This window comes from Anser anser (genome assembly GCF_964211835.1).
Source record: "Anser anser genome assembly, chromosome: 7".
NCBI lineage: Eukaryota > Metazoa > Chordata > Aves > Anseriformes > Anatidae > Anser > Anser anser.
The window spans coordinates 3,910,789-3,937,789 of NC_139727.1; the positions used below are offsets into that span (position 1 = coordinate 3,910,789).

Genomic DNA, 27,001 nt, shown 5'->3' on the forward strand with positions numbered 1-27,001 from the left:
CAAGACATCCCATCTTTTTTTGGACTCCTTATATTCTCTTGGCCTTAGCAGTAGTAGTATTTTGTGGTGGTACTTAACTGCATGTGATGTACACAGCAGTCCTTTCTTGGTGCTAAGCAAAGAAGGTGACAAAATGCCACGTGTAAAGTGCATATCACAAGTTTATTCTTCTGCACAAACAAATAGAAAGTGACTGTAAATTGCAAAAATGACAAAACAGAGATGGAAAAAAGTATTTCCATAAACAGAGACGCCACCTCTGTTCTCCTTCTGGGGTCACATCTTCCACCAGACAGAGCACTGCTGTGAGGCTCCCATCTTCAGAGCACTGACAAGTCTCCTCTAAGAAGAGGGTCTGGTAGAGTATGCTGGATGGTATAGCAGAAGGGGAGTGAATTCTGTCAGAGGAACAATCTTGGGTTATTCTGTGCTGCGTCTGGTGAACAGTGACTCCTCGTCACACCAGTCTCTTTTGAGATACTTCTTCTCAGCTGCTGCAGGATCTTGAGGTTATCTCTGGGAAGTGTTGCCATATATTCAGAGGGAAGGGAAGCCAAGATAACCCCCAAGAATTGCCATAGCTGCAATGTATAACCAGCAGCATGCTAGAGAGGAGGCAGTTTTAAATCAGAGCCCATGCAGACGTCTTCAAATTCTTACCTAAGGGATACTGGGGTTTGGCCTACCACTGCAGCTCATAACTTAGCAGGTGGGAGCTAAAACTTGTCCAACAACTGTTTACATGTGTGCTTGTTCAACAGCTGAGGAATTAGGAATTTGGAGAGGCTCAAGACAATCTTATATGGTTCAAAAGTATTCCTTGTAACCTCAGCTATGACCTTTCTAACAGGCAGCCACATGATTTTCATGAGCAGACACTAGTAGAGCTGCTTGAAGGCAGCAGTTGTGCAAGTTTCTTCCCTATACCTTAGCAGATGCATCTCAGTATTAGTTCTCATCTCATGCTACTTGCAGCCACAGGCCTTATTTGGGATACTCCACAAGCACTGTAGGCCTCATCTGCAGCACCCTCTGCTTCTGCAGATCCCATTCTGTCCTCAGCACAAGACCCAGAAAAGACTAGGAGAGGCTGATGCCATCAAACTAGCGTTCCTTCCAAACCTAGCTTTGAACCAAGGATGGTAGAGGTGAAATGCAGGATCCCCCTGATGTTTAGTATTAGTTCTCCTATCAGACCTAATGTTTTTTTTCATCTCCTGCCCACTACATTATCAGAAATTATGGGCCAAATCCAGTTATTGCACTCAGGTCCTGCCATGTAACATTCCACAGTGTTTGGCCATCATTGTTTGACTTGCATCAGTGTCTCCTAGAAATCTGGAGCAGCACCACCCAAATACAGGCCAGATGCAATCTCCTGAACATATTAAAAACAGACTTCTCTCTTTTTTTTTTTTTTTTTGTTTTTCTTCCCAGTGGCAGAAGGAAGTTCCTGAGACACTCAGGTCCTGAATGCACTTGATCTTTAGGTCCATGAGGGACAGGAACACTGGAGTAAGATTCAAACTTTCAGAGGTTATTTATTCACTGCAGAATTATCCTGAACACCCTTTCTCTGGTCCACATAACCCCTCTCTACACCTGAGTTCAGTGATGCTTTCAGCCTGGGCAAGCTGGTCTGTCAGTGACATCCAGCCAGCACTCCACATGGAGATTACAGACAAAGCTTTTGCAGCACTACCAGTCCTTTAGTTCCTCCCCACAGGTTTCCTAGAAAAATGGAAGACTCCTTCTTCTTTCTGTGGGAAGAATTACAGACATTTATCTTGCTAGAGCACATGGCAATATGTGCAGCAACAATGGCAATACAGTGCAGCACAGGATGAGTGAGAAAGCAATCATCCAAGTCAGGTTTTGTAGCATGGCTGCTCCCCCTCACAGTGAAATGGATTCTGGTGATCTGAGTTAACTCTGCAGTGATGACTTCTCCTAAGACGTCCCCTCTAGGGCTTTCCAGGAACATGGACCGTCACCTCATCACTTGAGGTTGACTGCTCCTCTGTTATACAACCAGGTGCAGCACCTCCCCTTTTATTATTAATCACAGAATCACAGAATCGTCTAGGTTGGAAGAGACCTCCAAGATCATCTAGTCCAACCTCTGCCCTAACACTAACAAGTCCTCCACTAAACCATATCACTAAGGGCTACATCTAAACGTCTTTTAAAGACCTCCAGGGATGGCGACTCAACCACCTCCCTGGGCAGCCCATTCCAATGCCTAACAACCCTTTCAGTAAAGAAGTTCTTCCTAACATCCAACCTAAACCTCCCCTGGCGCAACTTTAGCCCATTCCCCCTCGTCCTGTCACCAGGCACGTGGGAACTCAGGGCATGTCCTAAGTTTTTTTTTCTCCAACCTCTCCCATGGCTGAAAGTCTTCCAAGAGAGTTGTAACTGCTGTCCTCTTTCCTCCCCAGCACGCTCATCCTACATTCCAGGGCTCCCAGCAATGTGCACTGCAAACACAGGCCTGCAGAGCGAGGCCAGTCAGACATGAAGGATTCAAAGGGACCTTGCAGGGTTGTGTATCGCTTTTTCTTTTCTCTCATTCCCTCCCTCTCAGGCTTGTCCAGGACTAGAGTTGCTAGCTGGGTTCTCCTGCCCACTTTGTGAGGCTGCCACAAAAGAGGGAGCAAGGGCAGAAAAACAAATGTTAGGGGGTTGTGCAGACTAGAGCATAGGTGAGGGGCACATACACATGCACAGACCCTACTGATAACCTGAATTCTTTCTTGGGAGAGGGAATGCTTTCTTCTTGTATACTTTTGGTGTAGGGATTAGGTCTGAGGCTAGCCTGAGGCAATCAAAGAATACCAGTCCTATTTCCCCAGCACTGCCAGCAAACTGAGCTCTGTATGTGTGTGTGAGAATGCAGTTCCTCTGGGAATCTCAGAACACTTCAGTTTTTATCAATCAGTCCTGAGGATACTTAAATCATTTAGTATGAAATTCCATTTGTGACTCTCTTTCCCCGTACTCCACTCTCCTGCTGAGACTGTCTGTTAAGGGGCTCCATCTTCCAGCTCAACAGAGAGTTTTCAGGAAGTTTTATGTCAAGACCCATTTCCAATCTAGCCACTCTTCTGTCCACTAAACAAAAAGCTGAAATGCAAATGCTTATTCAATCCTGCCTCCTTTTAAAGCCAACTTTACCTTCTCCCACACAATCCTTCTTTATACGTACAGCATCTGTATCCTGTTCCAGTAAGACTAATGCTGCAGGGACTGCTTGGAGCCAACCAGCCACTGCCTGAGCTTAGCTTTGCCCTTTGTATATCTCCAAAAATTAATAGCTCCTTCTGTGGGGGACTTGTGGTAGCCCCACCAAGTCCATTCAACACCCCTCTGGCATGCTGCTCCCAGATCTGATGGCTGAGTTTCGCACCAGCTAGGATGACTGTTTCTTTCAATCCCCACCTGGCAACCAGAGGAACAGGACACACTGCCTACATGTGCATGTGCAAACCCCCCACTCTACTCTCTTGCCTCCTTTGCGATGGAGGGAGATCTGGCAGAAGTGTCCAAGGCAGAGCCCCACTTCTCCTTTCTCTCCCTGCTGACTGCTACTGTGTGTGTGTATGGGTGTGCCTATGCACAGACTCACAGGCTCTCAGAAAAGCAGTCTAATGGGGAAGGTAGGACTTCTGTTTTGTAATCCTGTCTCTAACCCTTCCTTCCTGGAAGGCTCTTGTCCACCAAGGCCCCTCATTCAGGGTTGACTCCAAAGACCTCGGTAGGAAACCACTGCATGTCCTCATTGAGACAACACCTGCCATTTGCCCTCTCCAGACGGGTTTTGCTGATGCAGTCAAGTTCCCAGTCCGTGTGTACCACACATGCCCTCTCTCCACATTCTTCCTCCATCTGTAGACACAGCCATAAGCCTTGCCATGAAGCTGCCCATCTGAGACCAAGGGGAGGTTGGGGGAGAGGGTGGTGCAGAAGGGGAGTAATTTTTTTTTCTCTTTTCTTCATTTTACATCACTCACCCCAATGTACTGAGCTGACATGAAAGACAAAATGAGCACTATCGCTGTGGGGCCATGGATGGGATGGTAGCGGTGCCTGCCTCAGTGGTGGCCAAAACTCGGCCTCCACACGTTGGCCTGCATCCCCGTTCTGGCTGCTGAGAATTTGGGCCTGGCCACCTGAAACCGAGAGGCTGAGGCAGGGTTTGGGGAGGGCCCCAGGCTTGCCTGACCAAGCTCAGGGGAGCTCTGGTATGGCTTAGGGGACTGGCTGAGCTCCACCTGGAAGGGCGCTGGGGTAGCAGGGGCAGAAGAGGCCATTTCTGTTCTCCACACTGGTTCATCCAACATGGTGGCTGAGCGGGGCACAAGCACAGTGGGTGCCATGCTGCCTGAGGCTGGCGCAGGAGCCGGGGTGGAGAAGCGACGAATCTCCTGGGTCTTGGCTGTTTTCACTGGGACCTGCTTGGCCACGGTGAAGGACGAGCCAGCCTGCTGGGCTGGCTGAGCAGGAGACTCCTGCGTGCTAGGGCTTGGGGGATCTCCAAAACAGAACATGGCTGACTTTAATTGATAGGGCTGATGGCACATGAAATCGATGACCTTGAGCCCTGATTTCTGGCCAGGTGCCTTTTTCACTTTGCTCTCTGCTTTGCTAGCCTGAGACTTGCTGGCTGCCAGAGGATAGAAAGGGGAATGCATTGGGTTGTAAGCTATTGGAGGGGGAGCCCGGATGTTGGGTGAATATTTCCAGGACGAAGGTAGAGAAGGGGAAGGAGAAGGGGTCCTGGGCTTGGACTCCGGCTTTGGCGTTGTCTCCACCACAAATTTGTCCATGCGGCTCTGGCGTTTGGCAAAGAGCTCTGCCCCCTTCCCTTTAAGCTGAGGCATGTCGTGGGCCCCATTTACCAGTCCAGCATCTTGCTGCTGAGGCTTTGGAGCCACTGGAGGTGGGGTTTTGAACTTGCGGCCAGAGGACTGCATGAAGTTGCAGGCCTCAGCACCCAGGCTGAGGAAGTCCTCTTCAGGCCCAGACTCAAAGCCTGCCCCAGGGTGGTCACCTTTTGGCTTCTCATCCAGGTTCTGCACCAGAGACAGGAGCTCGGGGTTGGGTGAGTTCTTCTTCTCCTCAATCTTACTGAACATGGGCTTTTTGTTGCCCCGCCGGCGAGCCTCCTGCAGGATGCCTGTGCGGGGAGCCGGCACAGCAATCCTCTGCTCCCTGGAGGTTAAGGGCTTGGAAGGAGGCCGTGGCGTTGCTGGTGAGGTGGCAGGAGAAGGCTGCACTGGCAGTGGGGAGCTGGGGTGCTGCAATGGTGCTGGGCTGATATACAAAGACAAAGAGGCTGTTCCAGGGGCTTGTGGCTGGGATGCTGCAGAGGCCACCTCCCCTCCTGGCTTTGAGGGAGTTGACAGAAATATAGAGGCAGTGGATGTCCGGGCAGTGTTGGTGGAAGGCTTAGCCTCTGGAGCGCTTCCTCCCGCTCTTGGCTGTGATTCTAGCGGTGGCGTTGGCCTTCCTGGTGCAGCAATATACAGAGATGTGGAGGAGCTCACTGGACCGTGGTGTGCTGGCACTGGGGCACTGGCAGGTGATCCTGGAGCCTGAGGTGAGAAAGGGGGAACCGCTGTGCTTTGCCCACCCAGGCTTTCAGTGGTTTTTTTGGGTACAGATGGCCTGAAGATGACAGAGGATGTCGCTGGGCGTTGGCCAGAAAAGCCAGGAGTGAAGGGCCGTGCAGATCTGTTGAACATACTGGCTGTGCTTGCAGAGAAGGGGTCAGGGGTGCCGGGGGGTGGCTGGAAGACAGTGGGGCTGGAGGGAGCCTGGAGCGGAGCAGGCAGAGTGGCTGGCTGCTTGCTGGGCACTTGCACACCTTCCAGGTGGATGCTGAGGGGCACACTGCTTGTCTTCTGTGGCACAAGCATCTCTCCATTCAGCATGCCTGGCTGCAGCTGCGCAGCTGGGGCAAGCTGGGGGCTCTTCTCTGCAGGGACTTTCTCTACTGTGTACTTTCCAGCACGTTCCCTCTGCTGCTCAAATAAGCGGGCTCCTTTACCCGAGGCCTCACTCAAACCTTTTTGCTTCTCTTCTTTCTGCTCAGAGTCTGACTTGGACTTTTCAATGTCCAGGTAAGTGTTGTCCCAGTCTGAGTTATTTGTTAAGCTTCGGGCATCAGAGAAACCTTCCTCGTCAAATTCAGATTCACTGGTTGGAAAAACTCCGTCTTCCTCCTCATAGGAGCGGTCTTCGTCGACACTCCCAAAGCTTACCAATGTGTACTTCTTGGCCCTCTGCCTGCGCTTCTTGAACATCAGCACCCCCTTGGAGTGGGGGTTTGGTGCATCTGTCAGCAGGGATGCAATGGTTCTGCACTTGGTTTTGGCTTCTTTCACATTCTTCTCTTGGATGCTCTCGTGGCGGTGGAGCTCTGCAAGAGACAAAGAGAGGCAAGCTCAGAGCTCAACAAGAGGCTGGATGGGCTGAGATGGAGAGTGATACGGCTATAGGTATTCGAGTGATTGTACAAGAAGACACACTGTCACCCCCTGCCCTTCCTTTTCTTTCCAACCTTTGCTGATAGTATCTTTAGGACCCATGATACAAACCCATGTTCAGTTTTCTCTTTCCCTGCAAACACAATCAAAAAAGTTCATACAGGTGAACTCTCCTTACTCCAAAGATACTGGAGTCACAAAGAGCTCAAGAGGCACAACTGGGGCCTGAGCCCTGCAGTGCCAGCTCTAGTCAGAGTACCTTGCAGCAACACTGTGCGTAGGGCTGTTCGCTGCTCCCTGCAGCAGCCCCACAGCAGCAGGAGGCATGTTTTCACCCTTGCTGCAGTCCCTTGCCTGTGCCCCATGCCCAGCAAGGAAACAGAGCATATGTTCCCGAGCAAGAATCCCAGACCTCCACGACCGATCAGCCAGGCCAGAAGGAATCCACTTACACAGGCTTGCCTGGAAAAGCCAACACCTGTTGGGACACTGGCATGAAAGGGTGGGATAATCATTTTCCACCTGCTCTGCCAGTCCAATGGACAGTAAAGCCCCAGGGAGGAACGTTGAGTTCTTTGCCCGGCATGCAGGGAAGTCGGGGTGATCAAGATTCAACAGAAAACCAAACTCAGCTGCCCTATGGAAAGCATGGACTTGCCTAGAATTGGTGTTCAAGTGAGAGAAATTTGCACTAAACTTGCACTGAAAAAAATTATGCCCTGCTGAAGGTGGGGGGAAGAGAGGGCAGGACAGGACAGGACAGGACAGGACAGGACAGGACAGGAGAGCTGCAGGCAGTGCTGGCGGATGGTGTTAAGTCAGGAAAGGATGGAAGCTGCTCGGTCCTCTTGGGATCTCACTTTGTTTCATCACAGAGCATTCATTCAATGAGGACCAGCTAATGTGGCAGTTATTTGCACTGGGGGACAGCAGGGGAGAGGGAGCTTAGCTAGGAAGGACACTAGCTTTCCTGGGGGCTGCAGATGTCCCCCAAAACCTGTCTAGGCTGCACAGTTGTGGCAGATGTCATTGTTCTGTACTGCACCAGTTTAACCACAGCAGAAATGGCCTCCCTCTCTTACCCATGCTAAAAATAAGGAGTTGCTCTACAGAGCAGTCATTCTTCCACAAAGCTTAAGGTAAAGACAAAGAAAGACTCATCTCAAGGCCTGCAGCAATTCCAGAGCACATGCTGCTGCCTTGTGATTTCAGCAAGGGGACTTCTCTGGTTTGAAATCACCTTACTTGGGTGCTCAGTCCACTCTTCCCCTTTGCACCCAGAAAACGAGAAAAAGCAAAATCAGTGCTGACCTGAAAAAATGGCCCACCATTTGTATTTACACTTGGAGAGTGAAGGCTGTGTGCAAAACTTTCCTTACATATTGACTTTTAGCTGAACCAAGACTAATGTAGTGTCCAGGATTTTGTGGCGATGTAGTGCTCTTCAGCACAGTTGTGGATTTGCCCTCGAAGATCTGCTGCCCATGATGGAAACCAGTTACAGTCCCTGAAGGTCTGTCCACTCCACTTAGAAGTCTGCATGCATGTGTCTGGGGGTTTTCACAGTGGAGGAAATAAGAGAGATTTCTTTCTTTCTACAAGGATCCAGTCACTACGCCTCACCAGGCTCATATTTTGCTTCTAAATTTACAAGGAGGAAGAGCATCACTATAGAATCTACATCAAGTCCAGACTATGTCAACTCTGTGTGAGTGACTCAGAGGAAGATTTCTGGCATCAGGAGCTAACATCCAGGGAGCTACACCATCCAAAGGGAGTGTCTGTGCAGCCCTTCTGGCAGCAGAGCACCATGAAAGGGCCCAACTCTAGCAAATATAGTTAGAGAAAATAGAACAGTAGACAGTCTTGGTTATGCCTCAACCAACTCTTGGGCCAGGCCCAGCACTAATGTCCACGTACAGCTTCCTTAGGAAGTTGTTCTGAACTACTCTGTGCTCTGAAGCAGCTGGAAACTGAGGCCCTCTGGGACCTGCAGCTTGCCTCCCTGTTCTGTTCTTCTTACATCCCTTCTTATAAAGGCTAAAGCACATAACAAATTACGCCCATTCTCCCAACAGAAAAAATGATCATGGTATTCAAGCTACAGTCTCCCACAACGGTTTAAGAAAAAAAAGGAAAAGAGAAATCTTCCCAAAATGACTTGTTGAAGAAAAAGAACAAGAGTGAAAGCAGAATAGGGAAATGAATTGGGAAAAGGGAGGAGTGGAAACAGAAGAGGAGAAGAGAGGAGAGGAAAGTGAAAAGGAAGAGAGGAGAGGAGAGGAGAGGAGAGGAGAGGAGAGGAGAGGAGAGGAGAGGAGAGGAGAGGAGAGGAGAGGAGAGGAGAGGAGAGGAGAGGAGAGGAGAGGAGAGGAGAGGAGAGGAGAGGAGAGGAGAGGAGAGGAGAGAAAAGAAAAGAAAAAAGAAAAGAAAAGAAAAGAAAAGAAAAGAAAAGAAAAGAAAAGAAAAGAAAAGAAAAGAAAAGAAAAGAAAAGAAAAGAAAAGAAAAGAAAAGAAAAGAAAAGAAAAGAAAAGAAAAGAAAAGAAAAGAAAAGAAAAGAAAAGAAAAGAAAAGAAAAGAAAAGAAAAGAAAAGAAAAGAAAAGAAAAGAAAAGAAAAGAAAAGAAAAGAAAAGAAAAGAAAAGAAAAGAAAAGAAAAGAAAAGAAAAGAAAAGAAAAGAAAAGAAAAGAAAAGAAAAGAAAAGAAAAGAAAAAGGACAGAGAATAAAAGAAAAAGAAGAAAAAGGAAAAAGAAAAATGAAAAAAAAAAGAAAAGAAAAAGGAAAGAAAGAAAAAGGAAAGAAAAAGGAAAGAGGAGACATCTGTACCTGCATAAGGCTGATCCAAGCTTGAGAAGGCAGAGTCCAGACCTGGACAGCTGGGCATGTCACAAAGACCGTTTAATTCACAACTCCCCATAAACAGAGAGAGGCAATGAGAGAGAAGCAAAGCAGTTCCCTGCTGGAGCAGAACCAAAACTCTGAGGTGTCCAAGCCCTTTGCTATCAGCTTCACAAGCCTTTTAAAGCCTCTCTTTTTTCTCATAGGCATTGCTGCCTAAAGCCATGAGGTCACTTGGTCTATTTTTGTCTTCTTAGCTTCATCACTGGGCAGTGTGATGGACATTGTCACCTGGCATTTAAACAGCCTCCTTCTTTCTTCCACTCCCTGGGAAGAGAAACTCTTCTTTTTTCTTAAAATAAATCTCTACTCTTACTGCTTCTGTGGTGCAAGCTTCAGGTTAGAAGCTGTGTTTCTAAGCAGTGCCTCAATGTCCTGCAAACAAACAAGGCTAACACAGTGCTCATGTCCAATGTGGCAAGGCAGAGAAACCCACCCAAGAGGAAAGCAGCTTTCCTTCTCTGAAACCCTCAGAGAGCACTCAGCTCCAGGCAAATATAAAGAACAAAAGAGGTTGGAGGAGAGGTTTTCTTTTCCTATGTACATCAATTGTGCTTCGTGTCTGAGGAGTACCAGTCCATTTCACTGATTCCTGTTGTATGTCAGGACTGAGGAATATTTAACAGAGGAGCATTAGGATCCTGAGTACCTGGTAGTGAATTGGTTTAGTTGAATTAAAATGGCAAAAGCTGTTACCTACAATAATGAAGAGTGTGGCTGTGCCCAGGGAGGGCAACAGAGGGTTTGGAGGCCAAAGAGTGCTGTTTTGGGAGCACCATGCAGTGCTCCAGCACTGGAGACTGAGGGGCGATGAAAGATGAGTCGATGATAATAAGGACTGCGGTGGACAGAGGAAGGGAACAGAGGGTGCTGGGAGTCTACAGATCTCCACAGCTGTAACCCTGTGAGCTGCTCAGCATCTCCCATGCTTTGGCTAGGTCTTGTCCTACTGCCTCTTTCTGTACACAAGCAATAGGGCCTAGGAGAGAATCCCAGAGCTGTAGCTGTGAGACACTGCCCTATGATCCTCCCATACAGCAGACGTACAGCCCTAGCAGTACCTTAGCCCAGGACTTGAGCGCACCATCTCAGGTGTTAGTGAGTTTAGAAGAAGGAAGGTCTGATCATGCCTCCTAAAATCCATTAACAATTGCTGAATGCCAAGAAAGCCAATTTCCACAGGCAGTGTTGCTGTAAGAGAGGCCTGACATGCCTCATACAGAGGTTTTTACAGCAAGAGCAATGAAAGTGTCTCAGTCGCTTCTTCTCTGATTAATACTTACACATACAGGGATACAGTCTCTTTGAAAAAGCCTTGTAAAATCTGATACATGCAATATGCAATTGGAAATGAAAATATGGCTCTGCAGTGCTGAAAAAATCTCTTTCAAGAACATTCAAATGGAATGGATAAGAGAGTTAAGAGAAAGGTTATAAAACTCATACATTCTGCTGGTGTGGTGGACAATTTCTACAGAAAACTTTTTGCTAATTTGTAGAGCACTCAAATTTTGTCCCCATTAAATTCTGCTGGAATAATACAAAAAAAATCTATTAGGCAAAGCCTTCAAAGACTTTTCTATGTACTGATTTAACTAAATTTCACTGAAGAGGATTAAATTAAATTGCTAATTACAATAAAGAGAAGTGCAAAAACTGTAGATCTTTTTAAGATTAGGACCCACTACAAGAAAGCATTGTATCCTCAAGAAAACTACTGAACAAGGAGGCTTACATAATGTCAGATACTGTTCATGTTCACTAGGAAATAAAGCTGCTAAATTTTATCACTAAAGACCAAATTCTAGAAAAGCCAATACTACAGAAAATAAGCGTGTTGCTAATTTCAGATATAAAAAAACTATTCCTGTGTGATGAAATACTACTTTGTCTACTATTTTTTCATATGGGATCAACTTCAATTTTGTTTTTCCAGCTATTTATGTTGGGCAAGGTCATTTTTCCATGGCTAATGTCGCAAATATCTCAGTAAGTCATTAGAGGATATAGACATCTCATGCTCTTCGTATCTGGAGTCCTTTCAAAATATGATTTGAATAGGTTATACTGGCCTTCCAAGTATTTCCCTGTTGAAAGCCAGCCTTTCAAGCTACAACTAATGTTTGAATTGCAGAATATGGCAGAGAACTGTATATTCTTTTACTTAAAAGAAGTGGTGTAACTCTGGGGACAGTAAACTTATTTCTCATTCTTGGATGTTTGCACACTTCCATCACATAAACTGTGCATAATATAAAAGATTAATACTGGCTTCACCTCCAGCTTAGCATGGTACAGACAAATGCTGTGGTCGTACTGAAGTCTGCAACACTTAAGCATGTAGCTAGAGTTAAATGTACAGTTAGGTACTTGTGAAACCAGTGCATTTTCTTAAATGGCTAGTGATTTTAAGAGTTACTAGTGAGACACTGCCCCACTACAATCTGCTGGTGTTAGAAAGACATAAATCAAGCTTCTTTACAGGGGAATCAACAGCTGTGAGAAAAAATGCGCTCAGTCCCTTAGTAGATTTTTGACCATTCTTTGCCATTCTTTGACTCCCACACTGCTACTGAAGAACCCTGCTAGGCTAAGAAGGTTCAGAGACATTACTATGCATGGCAGCAATTTGTCTCTGTATTAGTCTCATGGTATCCTGCTTGTTCACTCAAAAATCTCCCTCGGTTGATTGAGAGTTTGACTTTTTTTCCTGAGCTAGAGGGAAATGTGTCCTCAGAGCAAAAGGCAGCACACATGGCTGGCTTCCCTCTCACACTTGGGCCCTGGATAGCCCGGATAGGCCCCTACGTAGCCTTCTACAACAACACTGCCAAAGAAGAGCTTGCTTTTTGCCAGGACAGCAAGTTGAAAGTACTAGTGAATCCGTCTTTTGCATTTTTAGCCTGATTTCCTAAGAAGGGTTTATGTGGTCACACTGCAGGTTTTGTGTTGTTGTTTTTGTCTCTTTTTGTTTGATTTATGTGATTCACCCTAGAAGCTTATGAGCTCATTTGTTAATTTTAGTCTGAAGTCACAAAGATATGAAGCCTCCTATGAGTTACGTGAAAATAGGTGGCTGGACAGAGGAGATAGACCCCACCATAGGAAGCGGAAAGCCTGAGTGTGGTCTTCATTAGGCACCAAAAACTGAAGAACACACAGAAAAGATTCTAAGTTCCCATTTTGAATATGAGAAACATCAGGCAGATTTGCATTTAGTAGACATGAGAGAATGAGATATCAAATATGAGATATAAATTAAAAGGACACCAGGATCTGTTCATTCTGCTGCTCACAGATTTGCTTGATGTCTGACAGCAGGATATTACTGACTCATCTTCCCTTTGTCCTTCAGTGTTTCCAGCATCCACTCTCTGGCAAGCATATGTTCACCATCTGGGTCTGTGCACTTGATTAGTCCTGTATCACTTGTCATATATTTTGTTGTCTAATTGATCTTAGTCCCTTTCTGCGACCTGTCAAGCTCCCACCTCATTCTAAAAATCCAGCCTTCCACAAGACAACTGTACGTACTTGCCATGCTTTATGTCATCTGCTGATTAACACACTGCAATCTCACTGAATCCTCAGGCCATCCATTAAAAATGGTATTACTGCCATTTGCTGTTACTGCTTGCTAGGTACAACACACTCAAGAGAAGCAACAATATTTAAAAAGATTCACTAGGAAGAATTTGCAGTTGAAAAAGCAGATAGAAAGACAATGGTGGTGGACCTGGGAACGCTTCTGAGCTCCTCAGTCCAGACAACCCACCTCCCTCCCCCTGTTCCCCACACACCTGGGTTTCTGTGGGAAGAATGACCAGAGAAAAGCTGCAAGGTGTCTGAGCCAGGTCCCAGTTCTGAGCAACAGCAGTTTAGGGGCTCTGGGGTGCCCCGCAGCACACACTGCCTGGTCTGTCTGGGTGCAGCTGGAGGACAAGATCCACTGGCAGAAGAGGGGAGGGTTGGGATTTTTAATCATCTGTCTTTTTGCCAGTCATATAACATTGAGGTGGAGAGGACATTTGACTGACATACGTTGGTGTTTAAAGCTCCATGGATGAAAATATAGAGGTAGTTCCACTGGATTCAGAAGCCTAGTGAAACACCACTACCAACTTAGCCAATTAGCTACCCTGACATCATGAGCCATTAATAGGTACGTTTTCTGCTCTATACTTAGCCAATTGTGTAGTCACCTTACAGTAGCCCCTTCTCTCCCATATTTCTCTAGTTGGAAAAGTCATGTGGAACCGTATCAGATATCTTGCAGAAGTCAACATACACTGTGTCCACCTTATTTTTTAAGCCATAAAGTACGTTGCCTTGTTGAACAGGTCACTGATAGGTGTCTTTTTGTTGTTTTTACTTTAGTCCATGTTTTTTTTACTGATCATTTTGTTTTTCACAAAGTGTGCTCAAAAGAACTACTTCATTCGCCTCACTGAAGCTAAACTGCTAAACTTTTTTTTTTTGTCATCTCTAGAGCCAATGCCTGTAAGAAGGGTGCTATTCTTGGTCCCTTTTTCTGAGTCCCTCCCCATTATCCCAGGATATTAACAAAGACCTGAGGGTTGTCCTAATACAATCTTCGCTAAGACCTTACATTTCACCTGCACAGAGGATATGATTCAGCCTTGTCCTTTTCAGTATACTCAGTGTGTCAAGATATGCTGAATCTTCTCCCCCTCATTCCTGCTCTTCTTTCTTCTACACTGAGGGCCAGATCATTGGTTAATATGAGCGGTAGATACGCTGATGACAGTGAAGCTTTATGGATTTCACAACAAACTGATCTCCCTTCCTGTGATGGATTTAAGGGAAACTGCCGAATTATATTTGTCAGGTTCACAGTTTTCTCCTTCCTAACTATAATTTTCTCTCACTCTTGTTGAGCAATGACCTATGGCTTAATTACCCCTTGTCAAAGTCCTTTTATGCCTCGCCCTTTTATGTCTCTCCCTCCCCCATCACTATCATTTTTTCTCATTTCAGTGTTGTCTCTGAGTAGCTTTGCCTACTTGTCCCAACCTTTTCAGCAAGTCCCATATCACTTTCAGACATGATGGAAATAAAATTAGACAGGAAGAGGAATTCTTGTTGCCTGTTTGCATTTCAGTTTCTTTCAACTCAGCTCTAAAAATCCTGGAACCTAGAAATTTTCAGACAATCTCTGCTCAAGCAGCTAATACATCAGCCTGAAAATATCACCTCTGTGCTTTCGGTAGAAAATATAAACCAAAGGTGTAAGCTCAAATGACATACTCAAGCCTAAAACTAGATGGAGAGGGCTCCAGATGCACACTGTTTATCTCACTGCTGTTTTCTTTAATAAAAGCATTCCAAGCTGCAGAGAATTCAAAACTGAATGTTAATACTAAATGGTAGATTCATAAGCAAAGGCAGAAAGGCATGCAGCTAGATTGCATACACCAGTGTATGTAAACTGATTTCCCAAGTGGAGGCAATTTCTAGTTCAACGCATGCTGAAGTGAGGTCAGACTCTCCATCAGTGATTCAACCATGGAGGCTGTTGTTCTTGTTTTCCTAGTGGCTGTCTGCTTACTGAGTAGCAAAGACCAAGGGTTATTCAGCATTGTTTCATACTGCAAGCAACAGACCTCCTGTCAGATCAATAGTTCAGGTGATTAATCTTAATCTCCTGATCTGAGCAGAATGTTTTTCTGTTCTACTTTTATGCAGGTAGAATGGGAATCTTTTTGGTCTTCTAGATTGCAGTGAATTACAAAACTATTAAGCTAGCCTACCAACGATGCAATTATTAGACGCAGTTGTCAAAGGTGAAAGCCAAGTAGAAAACATGGAGCAGTAAGTTCAAACTGCCATTCAGATACTTTATCTTCTTCACAACTCCTGTGGCCTGTATGCATTGTAATCGGCTGGTAGTTGGCTTGTTGCTTACACACTCTCTGTGGAGAAATGTGACTGCACTGTTAGAAGAGGTAATTTGTGTGGCCCTCCAATGAATAGCCCACTTATTTATAAGCATCCTATCTCAGCAAGTGATGATGTTGTACGTCCACTTTGAACAAGAAGGATTTCCTTTTCTGATATGGAATGTAGTAACTTTGATGAATGTGTACCCACAGCCAGGCCCTTATAAAGCAGAAGAGGAAATTTCCCCACCCATTTTTCCCTCCCTTTCCTTGCCATACATGGAAAGACTCTTGAGTCCTAAGAACTAAAAATAGTCCAGTGGATAAGTTTAAATTGAGATATTTTGAAGCACTTCTTGCACTGACACAAATTCCTACAGTGTGATAGCAAGTTAGGACTAGACCACTGTCGTGGTATGCCTGTCTTCTGCCAGCAGTTGGTATTGCCAGTTGGGAGAAAGCCTGAGCCCATTGCAGACAATTGGGGATGGGGGTGAAAATACAGTGCACCTCAAGGAGCATGGGTGGATGAGGAGGGGAGGTCCTGGCTACAGAAGGATCCCAAGCCTCTGAGAGTGGGGTGAGCATTTGTGCAGAGGGGGACACTGCAGGAGCTGTGGGGAACCAAGGGTCCTCACTAGCAATTGCTTGTAACATCTGTAGTGTGAATCTCCCTGCCACAACCCCCTGCTTTTTGCTGACTTTCAGGAACTCATTCAGATTCCCCGCACTTTGGTGTGTGGCTCTCCACGCTGCCCCACTAGTCTGCATCAGCAATGCTCCGAGTGGGTTTTGACCAGGCATGTTTGAGTTGTGCATCCTGTGGGAAGCTGGGATGATGTAGGGGCTTATTGCACACGATGGAAAAAAATGAGTCAACAAAAATGTGCAAACTGTGAGACAGCAGGAACTCTGGAAAGAGGCAGGCCCACACCTCACTGCACTGGCTGTTGCCTGAAGGAGCTCTAAGCCCTTGCACCCTTTTCCATGGTAGGAGAGCCATAGCACAGCAGCTGCCTACACACAGGGCATCCTAAGGTGGCACCATCAGCTGCTGTCCCCTCCTCCCTGAGCTTCTTTTGTTCCATCCCATCCACTGCCAAATCCTCTTTTGCTGTCTGTACTCACCACCACACTGTGTTCTGCTCCCAGGGTCAACCCCTGGGCTCGTGTGAGTAAGTGAGCTCCATGTGTTCCTGTGGCACTGCTGCCAAAGCAGGTGTCAGACAGCAGTGTCACCTCCGGTAATGGCCACGTGATTTATATCCTGTTAGCAAAAGCAGGGAAAGTAACTGTAGCTGTCAAAAGTTGGTGGATTTGATGAAAAAGATGTGTGCTGTAGAATTGTCAGTCAGACACAAATTAACAGAAAAGGAATCAGTAACAATCGGACTATAAAAGACTCATCGTCCTTTATAGTGAAGGCAGGAAAAAGAATGAGGGGAATATGGGGGGCATTTTGTAGTTTGATTAATGTTCTTGAGGACGGTAGGCAATCAGCCCAGATCAGAAATTTACCTGCAATTCTGTTTGCCTGAGGTGCAGGGACAGGTAGGAAAGGGAAAATGTTTCTGTAGCTTAAGAATGACAATGAAAAGTTAAAAAGAGTAAATACAAAGGACAAGAGAAATACCCCCAACACTGGAATTGGAGAAAACATCACAGCAGGCAGAGAAAGCTGCAGGAGTACATTATAGAAAGAAAAGGGTGAGCAACCTGTTAATGCTCCCAACAAACAAACAAACAAAAGGAGGGAGTTATTCATATTATGGTGCAGTGGTGGGAGCCATGACAAAGAGGAGGTCAGGGCAAGGCAAGGAGGGTGTGCTGCGCAGGTGCACTGGGATTATATTTAGAGAGGTGGTGCTCCAAAAGGCAGATATCTGATTAGGTGCCAGAATGGCTCTCACCTGTCTACTGTGTCTACACCAGGTCCTAGGCTCCTATGACCGATTGTCCAAGTCACCTACCTTACTTGACTCAGTTTTTAAACACTTGTTTAGCTTCTGAACCTTGAGCGTGACTTTGCATTCCTGCTTAGCAAAACCCAGGAGTACGCCTGTCCTGAGAAGGCTGTTGTGCTTTGGGTACTGCTAAGGAGGGGCAGAGAAACAGAGCTTTAAACTCCTCTGGTTCCATGGGAGCCTGAGGCAACTGTAGGAGCTAAACCACTGTGTGTCCAAACACCCTTGCAAGGCCAATTGTTTCTGGCAATACGTGCAGTGCCGGGTACCTCCAGTGTCTCTGCAGGCAGCCTCCCCCCAGGAGCCAGTGCAGCTCTGCGGTCATGCACCCTCCTGGGTTTATTGCAGGTGTAGGTGCTCCTTAGCTCTGCTCCCCATGTAATGAGCACCTCCCATCCTTCTTCCCTCCTTGCTTCCATCCTTCCTAGAGTTGCTGGCTGCTGATCACATTTTTTTTTAATAGGTACTCTTGTCCAGCACAATCAGAACATAGAGTTTTGCCTTCATAATTTCTGCCAAGATTCCTAACCCAAGAAAAGGCCGAGCTGGCCATGTGAATTGCCATCCATGGAAGAGCAGCTCTTACATAAGGACACCCATGACCAAACCTAATCCAGAAGGGGGGTGAGGGGTGGAGGGGTAATAGGAGAATAAAATATTATCTCAGTGTGTAATGCTTCTAGGAACCCTACCTCTAGCTGACAATAGAGTTGCATCACCTTCTGCCATGGGGTATTATTTTGCCATCAGAAATACTCTGCATTAAATACGTGGCTTTCCTGGGAGCCTTCTGCACTGACGCTATCCATGGAAATAGGCCTTGATGTAAAGCAATTGCTTATCCACTGCTGGGACTATCAGGTGGCAGGGAGCAGCTGAACATGCCTTTCTCACCATTCACCTCATGCTTGTACATTATTCAAAGGGGGAAAAAATAGCCTCAGAGAGGCTGAAATCGTTGCTTTCTTTGCTCTCCTAAGGAAAGTGAGTGCTAAAGACTAGAAAGAAATGCTGCAAGGCACCAGGTCTGTTACATTGCCTAGCGGGGCCTGACACAAGGCACCCAACTGAGTCCATACCCTCAGTACAGGGCAGAGCAGGAAGCCAGTGCCCTGCCTGAAGGATGCAGCCTGGATTTGAAAGTTACCTCTAAAGGACCAAGAAAAAGAGAGGGGAGTGGCTTAACAACCGCCTTGCAATATTAGCTGGTCTGGGGAAAAGATGCCTTGCACTTGGAGCAGAGAATTAGAAGTGACAATCTGGGTGGTTTATCTGAATCAGTCTGATAACTTTTCTAAGTTTCCCATTCTGTCCCTCAGTTAAGTCAGCTGTTTGAAACCTGCTTAATTTCTAGGCTCAGAGAAGTCAGTTAGCCACTCATACTGTGCACTGAGATACTCGTATGAAAAAAGCTATTGATTACTTTTTATTTAATATTGTTGGGTAGATCACAACTGTGAAGTCGAATAACATCTTACCCTGCCTTCGTGTCTGGGTTTGAAATACAACGTGTAGCAGAAACTAGGAAAGATATCCACAGTTAAGGTCACTTCAGGTCTATGACCCAAGTACTACATGACACTTTTCAGTGCTTTATTCCACCTGGAAAGGTCTCGAGTTCCTACAAGGACCTGTTGGAATTAACTGATTGACCAGCTCCCAACTGCCCTTGCTGGTTCCCCTCTAAAAAGACATCAGCTCTACCAGGGCTCACCAGCTACTGCCGCTGCACAGTTGTGTGGCTGCAGCTCCTAGAAGTGACTCCTACACCCCCGGCCCTTTCTCTCATCTATTGCTTGGGACAACTTGGGTGATCTAGACCCCAGTGCCAAAGCTGCAATAAGAGACCCCTGTCTCTGCAGGGCTGACTCGACTCTTGCTTCTTCCCAAGCTAGAGGAGCTAAGCCACTTTGCAGGTGTGAGGCTTTGGAAAGGAGCTCAAGCGCAGGAAAAGGACGTGGGGTAGTGGCAGGGTGCAGAGGACTTACTGGCCTGCTTGGCTTTCTCTGCGTATGTGGTGGTCAGGTCTTCATCAACTGGGTGCTCCACGGGCCCCACCATGGGGATGAGGTGGCGCTCCGCTCGGATAGCCTTGGTGGCGTGGGGCAGGAGCATCGCCTCCGGCGAAGGCTCCCGCCCCTCTGCTGAGGGTGGCCACAGCGCTCCTTCGCTCTCTGAGAACGGCGTGTCCGTGCGGCTGCCGGGTGGGCAAGCAATCTCCCTCTTGGCCACCCCACTGGAGCTGGCCACCTCAGCTCCCCCCTGCGCAGCGGCCTCTGGTGTGCTCTCATAGCCACTCTGTTCGGACAGGGTCACCTTGTCCTGGGGCACGTCTGCCTTGCTGTTGGTGCTGCCGGGCGGGGAGCGTGGGCTCTTCTTGCGGGCCCGGCGGTGCTTCTCCTGGGCCACGTTGTCGGCATCGCTGTCAGTCTCACCGTAGTAGGCCTCGCTGTCGGGCGGGGAGGTGAGGCTCTCCAGGTGCCTCTGTGCCCTCCGGGGCTGTGGAGGCTGCGTGGTGGCCGGGGCTCCTGCTGGCCTGGAGCTCAGCAGCTGCGCCGGGGGGCTGAGCGGGGACGGCGGGGAGAGCACTCGCTGCCCCGGGGAAGGGGACCGCTGCAGCCGCGGGCCAGTCTGGTCCCCACCAACTATCCTGCAGGAGAAGGAAAAGCACTGAGCGAGGTGGGGGGAGCTGCAAGGAACCCCCCTGTGAGGAGAGAGCACACTGGAGAGGGAGGGCTGAGGGCTAAGCTGATGTTTCAGGTGTCTTTCATGTGGCACAGATAGATACCTACAGGGCAGGCACATCTCTGACATCAGCTACTTGCTCTCATCCTGATTTTCTCTTTCATGACCTCTTTGAAAACCAGGTGTTAAACACTCGAAAATCAGAATGTCCTGAAAGCATAAAAATCTACCCAGCTTGCTTAATCAGCTCCCAGGCATTTCTCTTTGGGAGGTAAATTCCTGCCCAGCAAGCATTCCTCAGCACAGCTGGCCGTGCCCACTCAGCCTGCCGGGCAGGACTGCGAGGTGGTGCCCTGGCTGTCACGCTGCCCTCCAGCTGCTCCTGCTCCTGCAGCTGGAACTGCATCTCAGACCTGTGCCAGCTCTGCACACCAGGGCATCCCCCAAACTGCTCCAGCAGTTTAGTTCTCTGAAGGAAGAAGTCGGTGCTGTTTGCTTGCCCAGCCTTCTAGATGGGAGTAAATAGCAAATACTTAGAAGAAAAGGACCCAAGCACTCTGTGGAGGTAGGTGAGAAGATCTGTGGCCAGCTCACTGCAGGCTGCTTCACAAGCTAGCTGCCAGTGTCTGGATTTTGACGACTGCGTTGCAGACATGCCAGCCCAATCCATGCTGGCATTTGCCTTTGGCTTAGACATGGCAATTCCAACCTGTGAGTCAGCTGGAAGGATGACTGGGGTAGGAGCAGGACAGACTGGGACAGTCAGTCCGACTGCTGACTGCCAGAGGGAGAACTGGCTCTGCTGATGGGAAACAAGCCAGCTTTGTCCTCCCTCTCCTCAGGAGCAAGCCCAGAGTTCAAAGGCAGTTTGATTCTGGACCACACAGATGGGGTGGGGAAAATCCTCCATCCCTTGCCAGAGTCACCAGGGCTTGTTGGATTTATAAAGGAGCCTCACATATTTGCCTTTTGAGTATGCATACTGGGAAGTCAGGTAGAGTATGGCCTCTGTAAAGCTGTGGAGTTCATGACTTGAATCCCAGTTCTTTTTAAACCAGCCTCTGAACTGTGAAAAATATATATACTTGTCAAATGTAAGACTTGTTGTAAGCTAAGGGTGGGACAATTTCTCTATTTATTTTTTCTAATAATATTTGTATTATGAACTCTTACTGGGGAGCAAACACAAACCTCCCTAAGCAAAACAAAGAAGTCCTTCCTCATCTTTAAACACTTGATCAGATAGCTGAAAATCATTGCTGCTTATAAGCCAATTTCTGTGGTTCTGCACTGTACATTCAGGTCACAATCTTCCTTTTTCTTTTCACACACATTCCACACCAACAGAGATACTTTCTTTTTCAACAGAAATACATACAGCCCTGCATACTGCAGTCATCCAGCCACCTCTCCTCTCTGAAAAGAGCTAATTGGTGTTTTCCTTGGGAATATAGATATAGATTGGGAATAGAGGTGTGATGAGAAAGCACTATTTCATGATTCTCCAGTACCCCAAAAGGAAGCCAACTTCATTGATTAGTTACGTTATTCCCAAGCCATCTGATGTTGGCTCCCAGAGGGCTGATCTGTGTGCCCTGCGAGAAGCCTGCCGTTGTCACATTGCTAATTCAAAGAGTGCTAATTTTGGTCCAGAGGAATTTGCCTGGGCACCTGTTGGCTGCAGATGGGCTCCAGTGGGGTGAGATAAGGCCTTGGCAAGGAGCCAGGTGCTATTCCAGCCACCTTGTTCAGGGCTCACTCATCCCACTTAATCACAGCAGTACAGGGAGAGCACATCAGAAGGCACTGTAGCCTTCCCCAAAGCCAAGGGAAGGAGCCTACATGTTCTTGCTGTCCTTCCTTCTCTGAGCACTGCCCACCTCCACCCCCAATCTACAGATGCCAGCAACCAGGGTGGCTGTTCCTCCCCTCTGCCTTCTCAGGGCTGCAGAAAATCCCATTTCTCAAACACCTTCAACAGGGCCTTATTTCCTGAGGGCAGCTTCTGAGTTGGCAGTGGTGTGGACTAGCTGGGACCTCACACAGCTTTGCTGCCGTCGTCTTACCTGATTCATTTACAGCTTGTGCCTCATCTAACGTACACTGAGGCACTGGACTGGCTTTAGCACAGGAAGAAACAATGAAGTTATTGGGACCATTTGTGTGCTTAAATTTGAGCCTGATTTCTAGTATTCTGGAGACTGGAGCTCTCACCGGAGATAGTTCTTCCTGGAGAAAGGGACTCACCTACATACCTCTGAGCTTTGTAGAAGTCCCTGTTGGACTATAGTGGTCTGCTGTAGCAAATACTGAGGTAATTTTTGTGTTACTCTTTGTCCTGGCTCAGTTATCCAATGCATCATCAAATCCATTTCTACAGAATGAACTGGGTCTCTGTTAATTCCTGACTTGAATTGTCCTATGTCAACTGTTTGGTTGTAGCCTAAATTGCTCACTCTTAGCAGCACAGTCCTCACACTGGAAGTATTTCCCTCCAGCCTAAGGGGCTGGGACATGGAAATCTGGGGTGAGTTCAAGACCAGTGCTAGGCACTCTGGAGAGCAGCACAGAGAATGGATGACCACATGTTAGCCATGCGGAACTCCTTCTAGGATGGCTCACAGAATAGAGAAACCAAAGGCTCCCTGCCTGCCTTCTTCCTGCCAGGTGTGGATAGCTGCTGTGCTGGGTGAAGCTGCTATGCTGCCTGCACTGTCTCAGCATGGTGCTGGGGAACAGGTTACCTTTTCACCCGGATGTTGAGCATGCCATTGGAGGAGTCAATGATCTGCATGGCAGTAGCATGGGAGAGGCCAGCACACGACTTTCCATTGATAGATACTAGCACATCATTTTCCCACAGGCCTCCACGGCATGCTTTGCTTCTCTTTCGGATCTGAAAAAAACAGAACAGAGAGGATAGGGATGAAAGTCAGAACGGCAGCTCTTTAGGGCAGTTGCTTGTCTCCTGCTGACCCTTTTATTGCTCCATCCCTGAAAGAATAAAATAAGGCCTAAGACTACTGTGCTGCCACTGTGATGGACCAGTCCCCTGTGCCTTTCGGCATCTGCATTTGTGGTAGTTCCTTATTCCCAACTCTCCCTGTACGTGGCTGTGTGTCAGCATTTCAAGCTGTACCCACTCCTGTGATTCTGTGGTGTGATCCCTGACACACACAGAGCCCCTGCAGATGCCGTCCTCGGGGAAGCTGACATCGGGAAGAGTTGGGGGCTCTCTGGCACTTCCTGCTGTCAAGTATTCCTGCTCGAACGGCTTTGGCCAATGTATTTCTGGACATCTGCATCATGCCATATGGTGTCCTGTTACACAAGTGTAAACGTGGAGTAAATCTTTAGCCTTAACAGGAGCTGTGCGAGATATGCGTTGCTTTGTCTGAGAAGGGAGTCTGGGGCTCTAGTTCCAGACCAGTCCCTAACCTGGCCTCTCGTGGCCATCTTACACCAAATGTTTCCTCTTCCTTCTGTTCTCAGTTATCCGACTTATCTTCTGTATCTCAGTTAAACTTCTCACTGAAACCCACAACACAGTCTAGCATTTCTGTTAGAGCAAGCAAGCAAACCAAGTGCCCACTTGGCCTGAAAACACAGAGCTCTCCCATGTAGGTAAGCAATGGGACAGTTTTCTTGTAGGACAGCTTGGCACCCATAATGCACTCATTTTGAACGTAGAGGAATTGCCAGACAAAAACACTGCATGAGAGCAAATCGTGCCTAAATTCACTAAATTTGTAAATTCTTCTAGAAATTTTATTCAGATCTTGCAGTTAAGTGAGAGATAAATCAGTGCAGAGCTGTTTAACAGAGGGTGCAGCGATCCCTGAAGAGAGGTAATGTGCAGCACGGCACCTTCTCCCATATCTTAGAGTTTGCTGCTTGAGCAACCAGACTCGGCCATAATCCTCTGAGGGGCAAGAGCAGCACTCCTTGCGGGTCAGCCTGTCAGCAGAACTGGGAGGTACTGGGGATGAAGATGGAAAGAAGGGGGATGCACTCTGAGTTGTCTGTGTGTTCACTGGCACTTTATCACCCTGTAGCCTCTCCAGCTTGACCCCAAATTTTGCCTCTGTTCTTAAAATAGGGACTCTCTCATTGCAGCTGCCATATCCATCAGTCTCTGTCATTTTAGGCCTTTATCTCCCTCCTTGTTAATAAAAGCCAGGAATGAAAACATGTGGGTCTGTAATGAACCACTGCTGAAGAGCTACTTTTCTGCTGTTACAGTACAAATATTGCTTCCTGATACTCCCTCAAGGTGCAGCTGTTAACTGAGAAGAGATAGCAGACTTGTTTTCCAGTGCTGCCTACTGAGACTGCAGCTAATGCAGAGGGTTAGGGGGCTGCAGGGAGGGGAGAAGGAAGATGTCCCCCTGGTATTCCTCAGAAGGCCAACTGCTGCTCCGTGCCAAGTGCCTTGTGCTCAGCACTGGATGGGAACACACTTGCTGAGTACCTCTCCCAATTTTGGAGTGAGGGAAGTGAGGGTTAAAGACTGTCAGCAGGTGCTGAGAGCATTCTTCACATCCCATCATACTCTTCCATGCTCACTGAAACCAGCTGGCCATGGGCTGCTGACCACCCAGCCCAGAGCCGTTCGGCCTCACCAGCATCTCGCCAGCCTCTGGTCCCTCGGCACCGCAGGAACCTGCCAGCGAGCACTTGGCACTCCCAGGTCAAGCTGCACTCACGCACAGCCTGCTGCTGCTTCAGCGCGCTTAGATCAGAGCAGGCTGATGGGATGTCAGCTGCCCCGTGTGGGCTGAGCAAGGTGGGCAGGCAGTGCATGTATTTTATGGTTAGCACACATGCCAGCCCATCGGCTCTGGCTTGGTCTGTGCTCGGACTTTCCCAGGGTGGCAGGAGATCCGCAGGCAAAAGCTGCTCTAGTTACTCCAGTGCTGCTGTGGGAGCTGCGAGCTAGCTCTGTAATCCAGGAGGAGAGGTCTCCCTGTCTCCATTCCTCCTTGGGAAAACATGCACAGTGTCCAGCCCAGGAAGAGACCTATAGAGTCTGAAAATAGCATGTAAGTGTTCCTAGCTGTCAGTCCCCCACAGGTTTATAAATCCTTCCCCAGAACTTTGCAAATTTGCTTCCCTGGGGCAGAGGGAAACATCCTGCTCACAGCTTCATTTTAATGACGACTCCCACCCCACTGCATTTGCCAGAGAGGACAGCAAAGGGATTAAAGGCAGAAGGGGAATGAATCTGCAGGGAGACAGCACACCCCGCAGAAAGGACAGGACTTAACGCACAACCACGTCCGCAGGCTGCAGTCCTGCTTCATTACTTCACATGAGTGCCAGCACAGTGCTGTGGAGCCCTTCAATGACAACCGGGAGCCTGCACGTCTCACGTCTCACTCGCAGGGAGGGCAGCACTGAGCCCTCGGCGTGCCAGGCCAGGCTCACTGCCCACCCTGAAGGTCAGGCTGCCCTCCCGCTCGGCCACTTGTTGCCCATATCGGAAAGATGCCCTCTCCTGGGCGCCCAGCAGCCTCAGGAAGCGGCACTAATGGAGCTCTGCACAGGCTGCAGACAGGGAGGACGGTGTCACCCAGCAGCTCTTTGGAAGAGGATGGGGAAAGGATGGGAAAGGAACCCTTCCGTAGGGATGGGACAAGTGGGATTTCAAAGAGAAATCCTCTCTGCTTTCTGAAGCAGATCCCTCCAGCACTTTCTTGTGCAAGTGAGAGGCAGCAGTGAGGGACTCTGAGAAAGCCAGGGGTAGCTCCAGGGGATTACACTACCCAATCTGCAAGGATTGGCCTTTCCCTTTGGAGGGGAAAACCCCACAAATTCTCTTCTAACCACCTATCTGGTATACTTTCCACTCCTTGCCTCAGTAGACACCACCCCCTCCCCATTGCACACTTTGGCTCACTTGGGAGAAACATCCTGCTTACTTTTCAGCTGGGTTTAGAGAATCCCAGTATCAGGGCCTTACTAATCCATGCTCCTCAAAATACAAATCAGTATGGAATACTGGAACGATAAAGTAATGAAATACACTGACACAGAAGATTGTCCCTCTCACTGCACTCACACCAAGACTTCTGTTGTGACAAAAGAGCTCTTGTCAGAGAGGTTTGGTTTTCTACAGCACCTACATACGTGCACATATATACGCCTGTTTTCCTTTATGCTTGTTTTCCTTTATGACATCGCCCTGTTTCTCTAATTGATCATATTGAATCAGATGGGAGGGAAGGGACAGAAGCAGCTGAGGTCAAAAAAGGAAGAGTGAAAGCAACAAATGACAAAGAAAGTAAGAAGAAAAGGTGTTGATGGGAAGGCCAGTGCTAGGAGAGGCTGAGAAGGCTAGGACTGGGGTGAGGCTCTAGCAGAATTTTCTCAGCACAGCCTTGAAGAGACAAAAGGATATGCTGCTCACTGGACATGTTTTGGGCGAATTCAGCCTAGCTTTCGGGAATGCAAGGGAGGAGGGGGTCAGATACAACTCGGCAGCATCTGTCCTTCAGTATGGTCTATATTTAGGTAGTGGTATGTGGGGGGTGAACACATGCTGGGATGCTAAGAATAGAGTAATCCTGATAGTAACTCAGTGGCTTCCCATCTTGCCTGAGTACAGCCCATGGAACCTGTCTTCAAACTCTGCAACCACCCTCCCTGCTGGCCACAACCCCTTCCTCATAAAAAAAGAAAGATGCTGTGGGTAATCAGAAGTGGTTTGCAGAGCCTTTCAGGAATCAGCTCTAACAGGTACATGCCATCTTCACCCTTGCCTCCCCAAGGCACTTAACACCTCTCTCATCAGCAGAGCTCAATCTGTACAGCAGGAAGACAAATTACATTATCCTAAAATCTGCCCAGCAGCAACTGAGCAAGCTCAGGCCAAGTAAGAGTTGTACGTTGACTACAAGTGGTCTTTCTCCTTCCCCTCTCTGATTGCATCTCACATCGTACAGCTGTCCTCCTTTCCCACAGCAGCTACAGTGGAGTAGTTGCACCCCATGGCAATTCGGCAGCATTTATATTTTATTTCCAGTCTTAAGTGAAATGTAGTCGTGTCACAGGGTCCCCAA

The 27,001-nt window shown here is 47.8% G+C and overlaps 1 protein-coding gene across 1 annotated transcript in view; it reads right to left on the minus strand.

Annotated features, from left to right (window-relative positions):
• Positions 1–143: 143 nt before the first annotated feature.
• Positions 144–27,001, minus strand: part of SYNPO2L (synaptopodin 2 like) — a 37,035-nt gene continuing 10,177 nt past the window's right edge. The window contains exons 2-4 of the mRNA XM_083845139.1: positions 22,685–22,836; positions 19,244–19,905; positions 144–6,424 (exon numbers count right to left, since the gene is read on the minus strand). Coding sequence (XP_083701265.1) covers positions 4,095–6,424; positions 19,244–19,905; positions 22,685–22,836 — 3,144 coding nt within the window. The 3' untranslated portion in view covers positions 144–4,094. The remainder of the gene's footprint in view (positions 6,425–19,243; positions 19,906–22,684; positions 22,837–27,001) is intronic.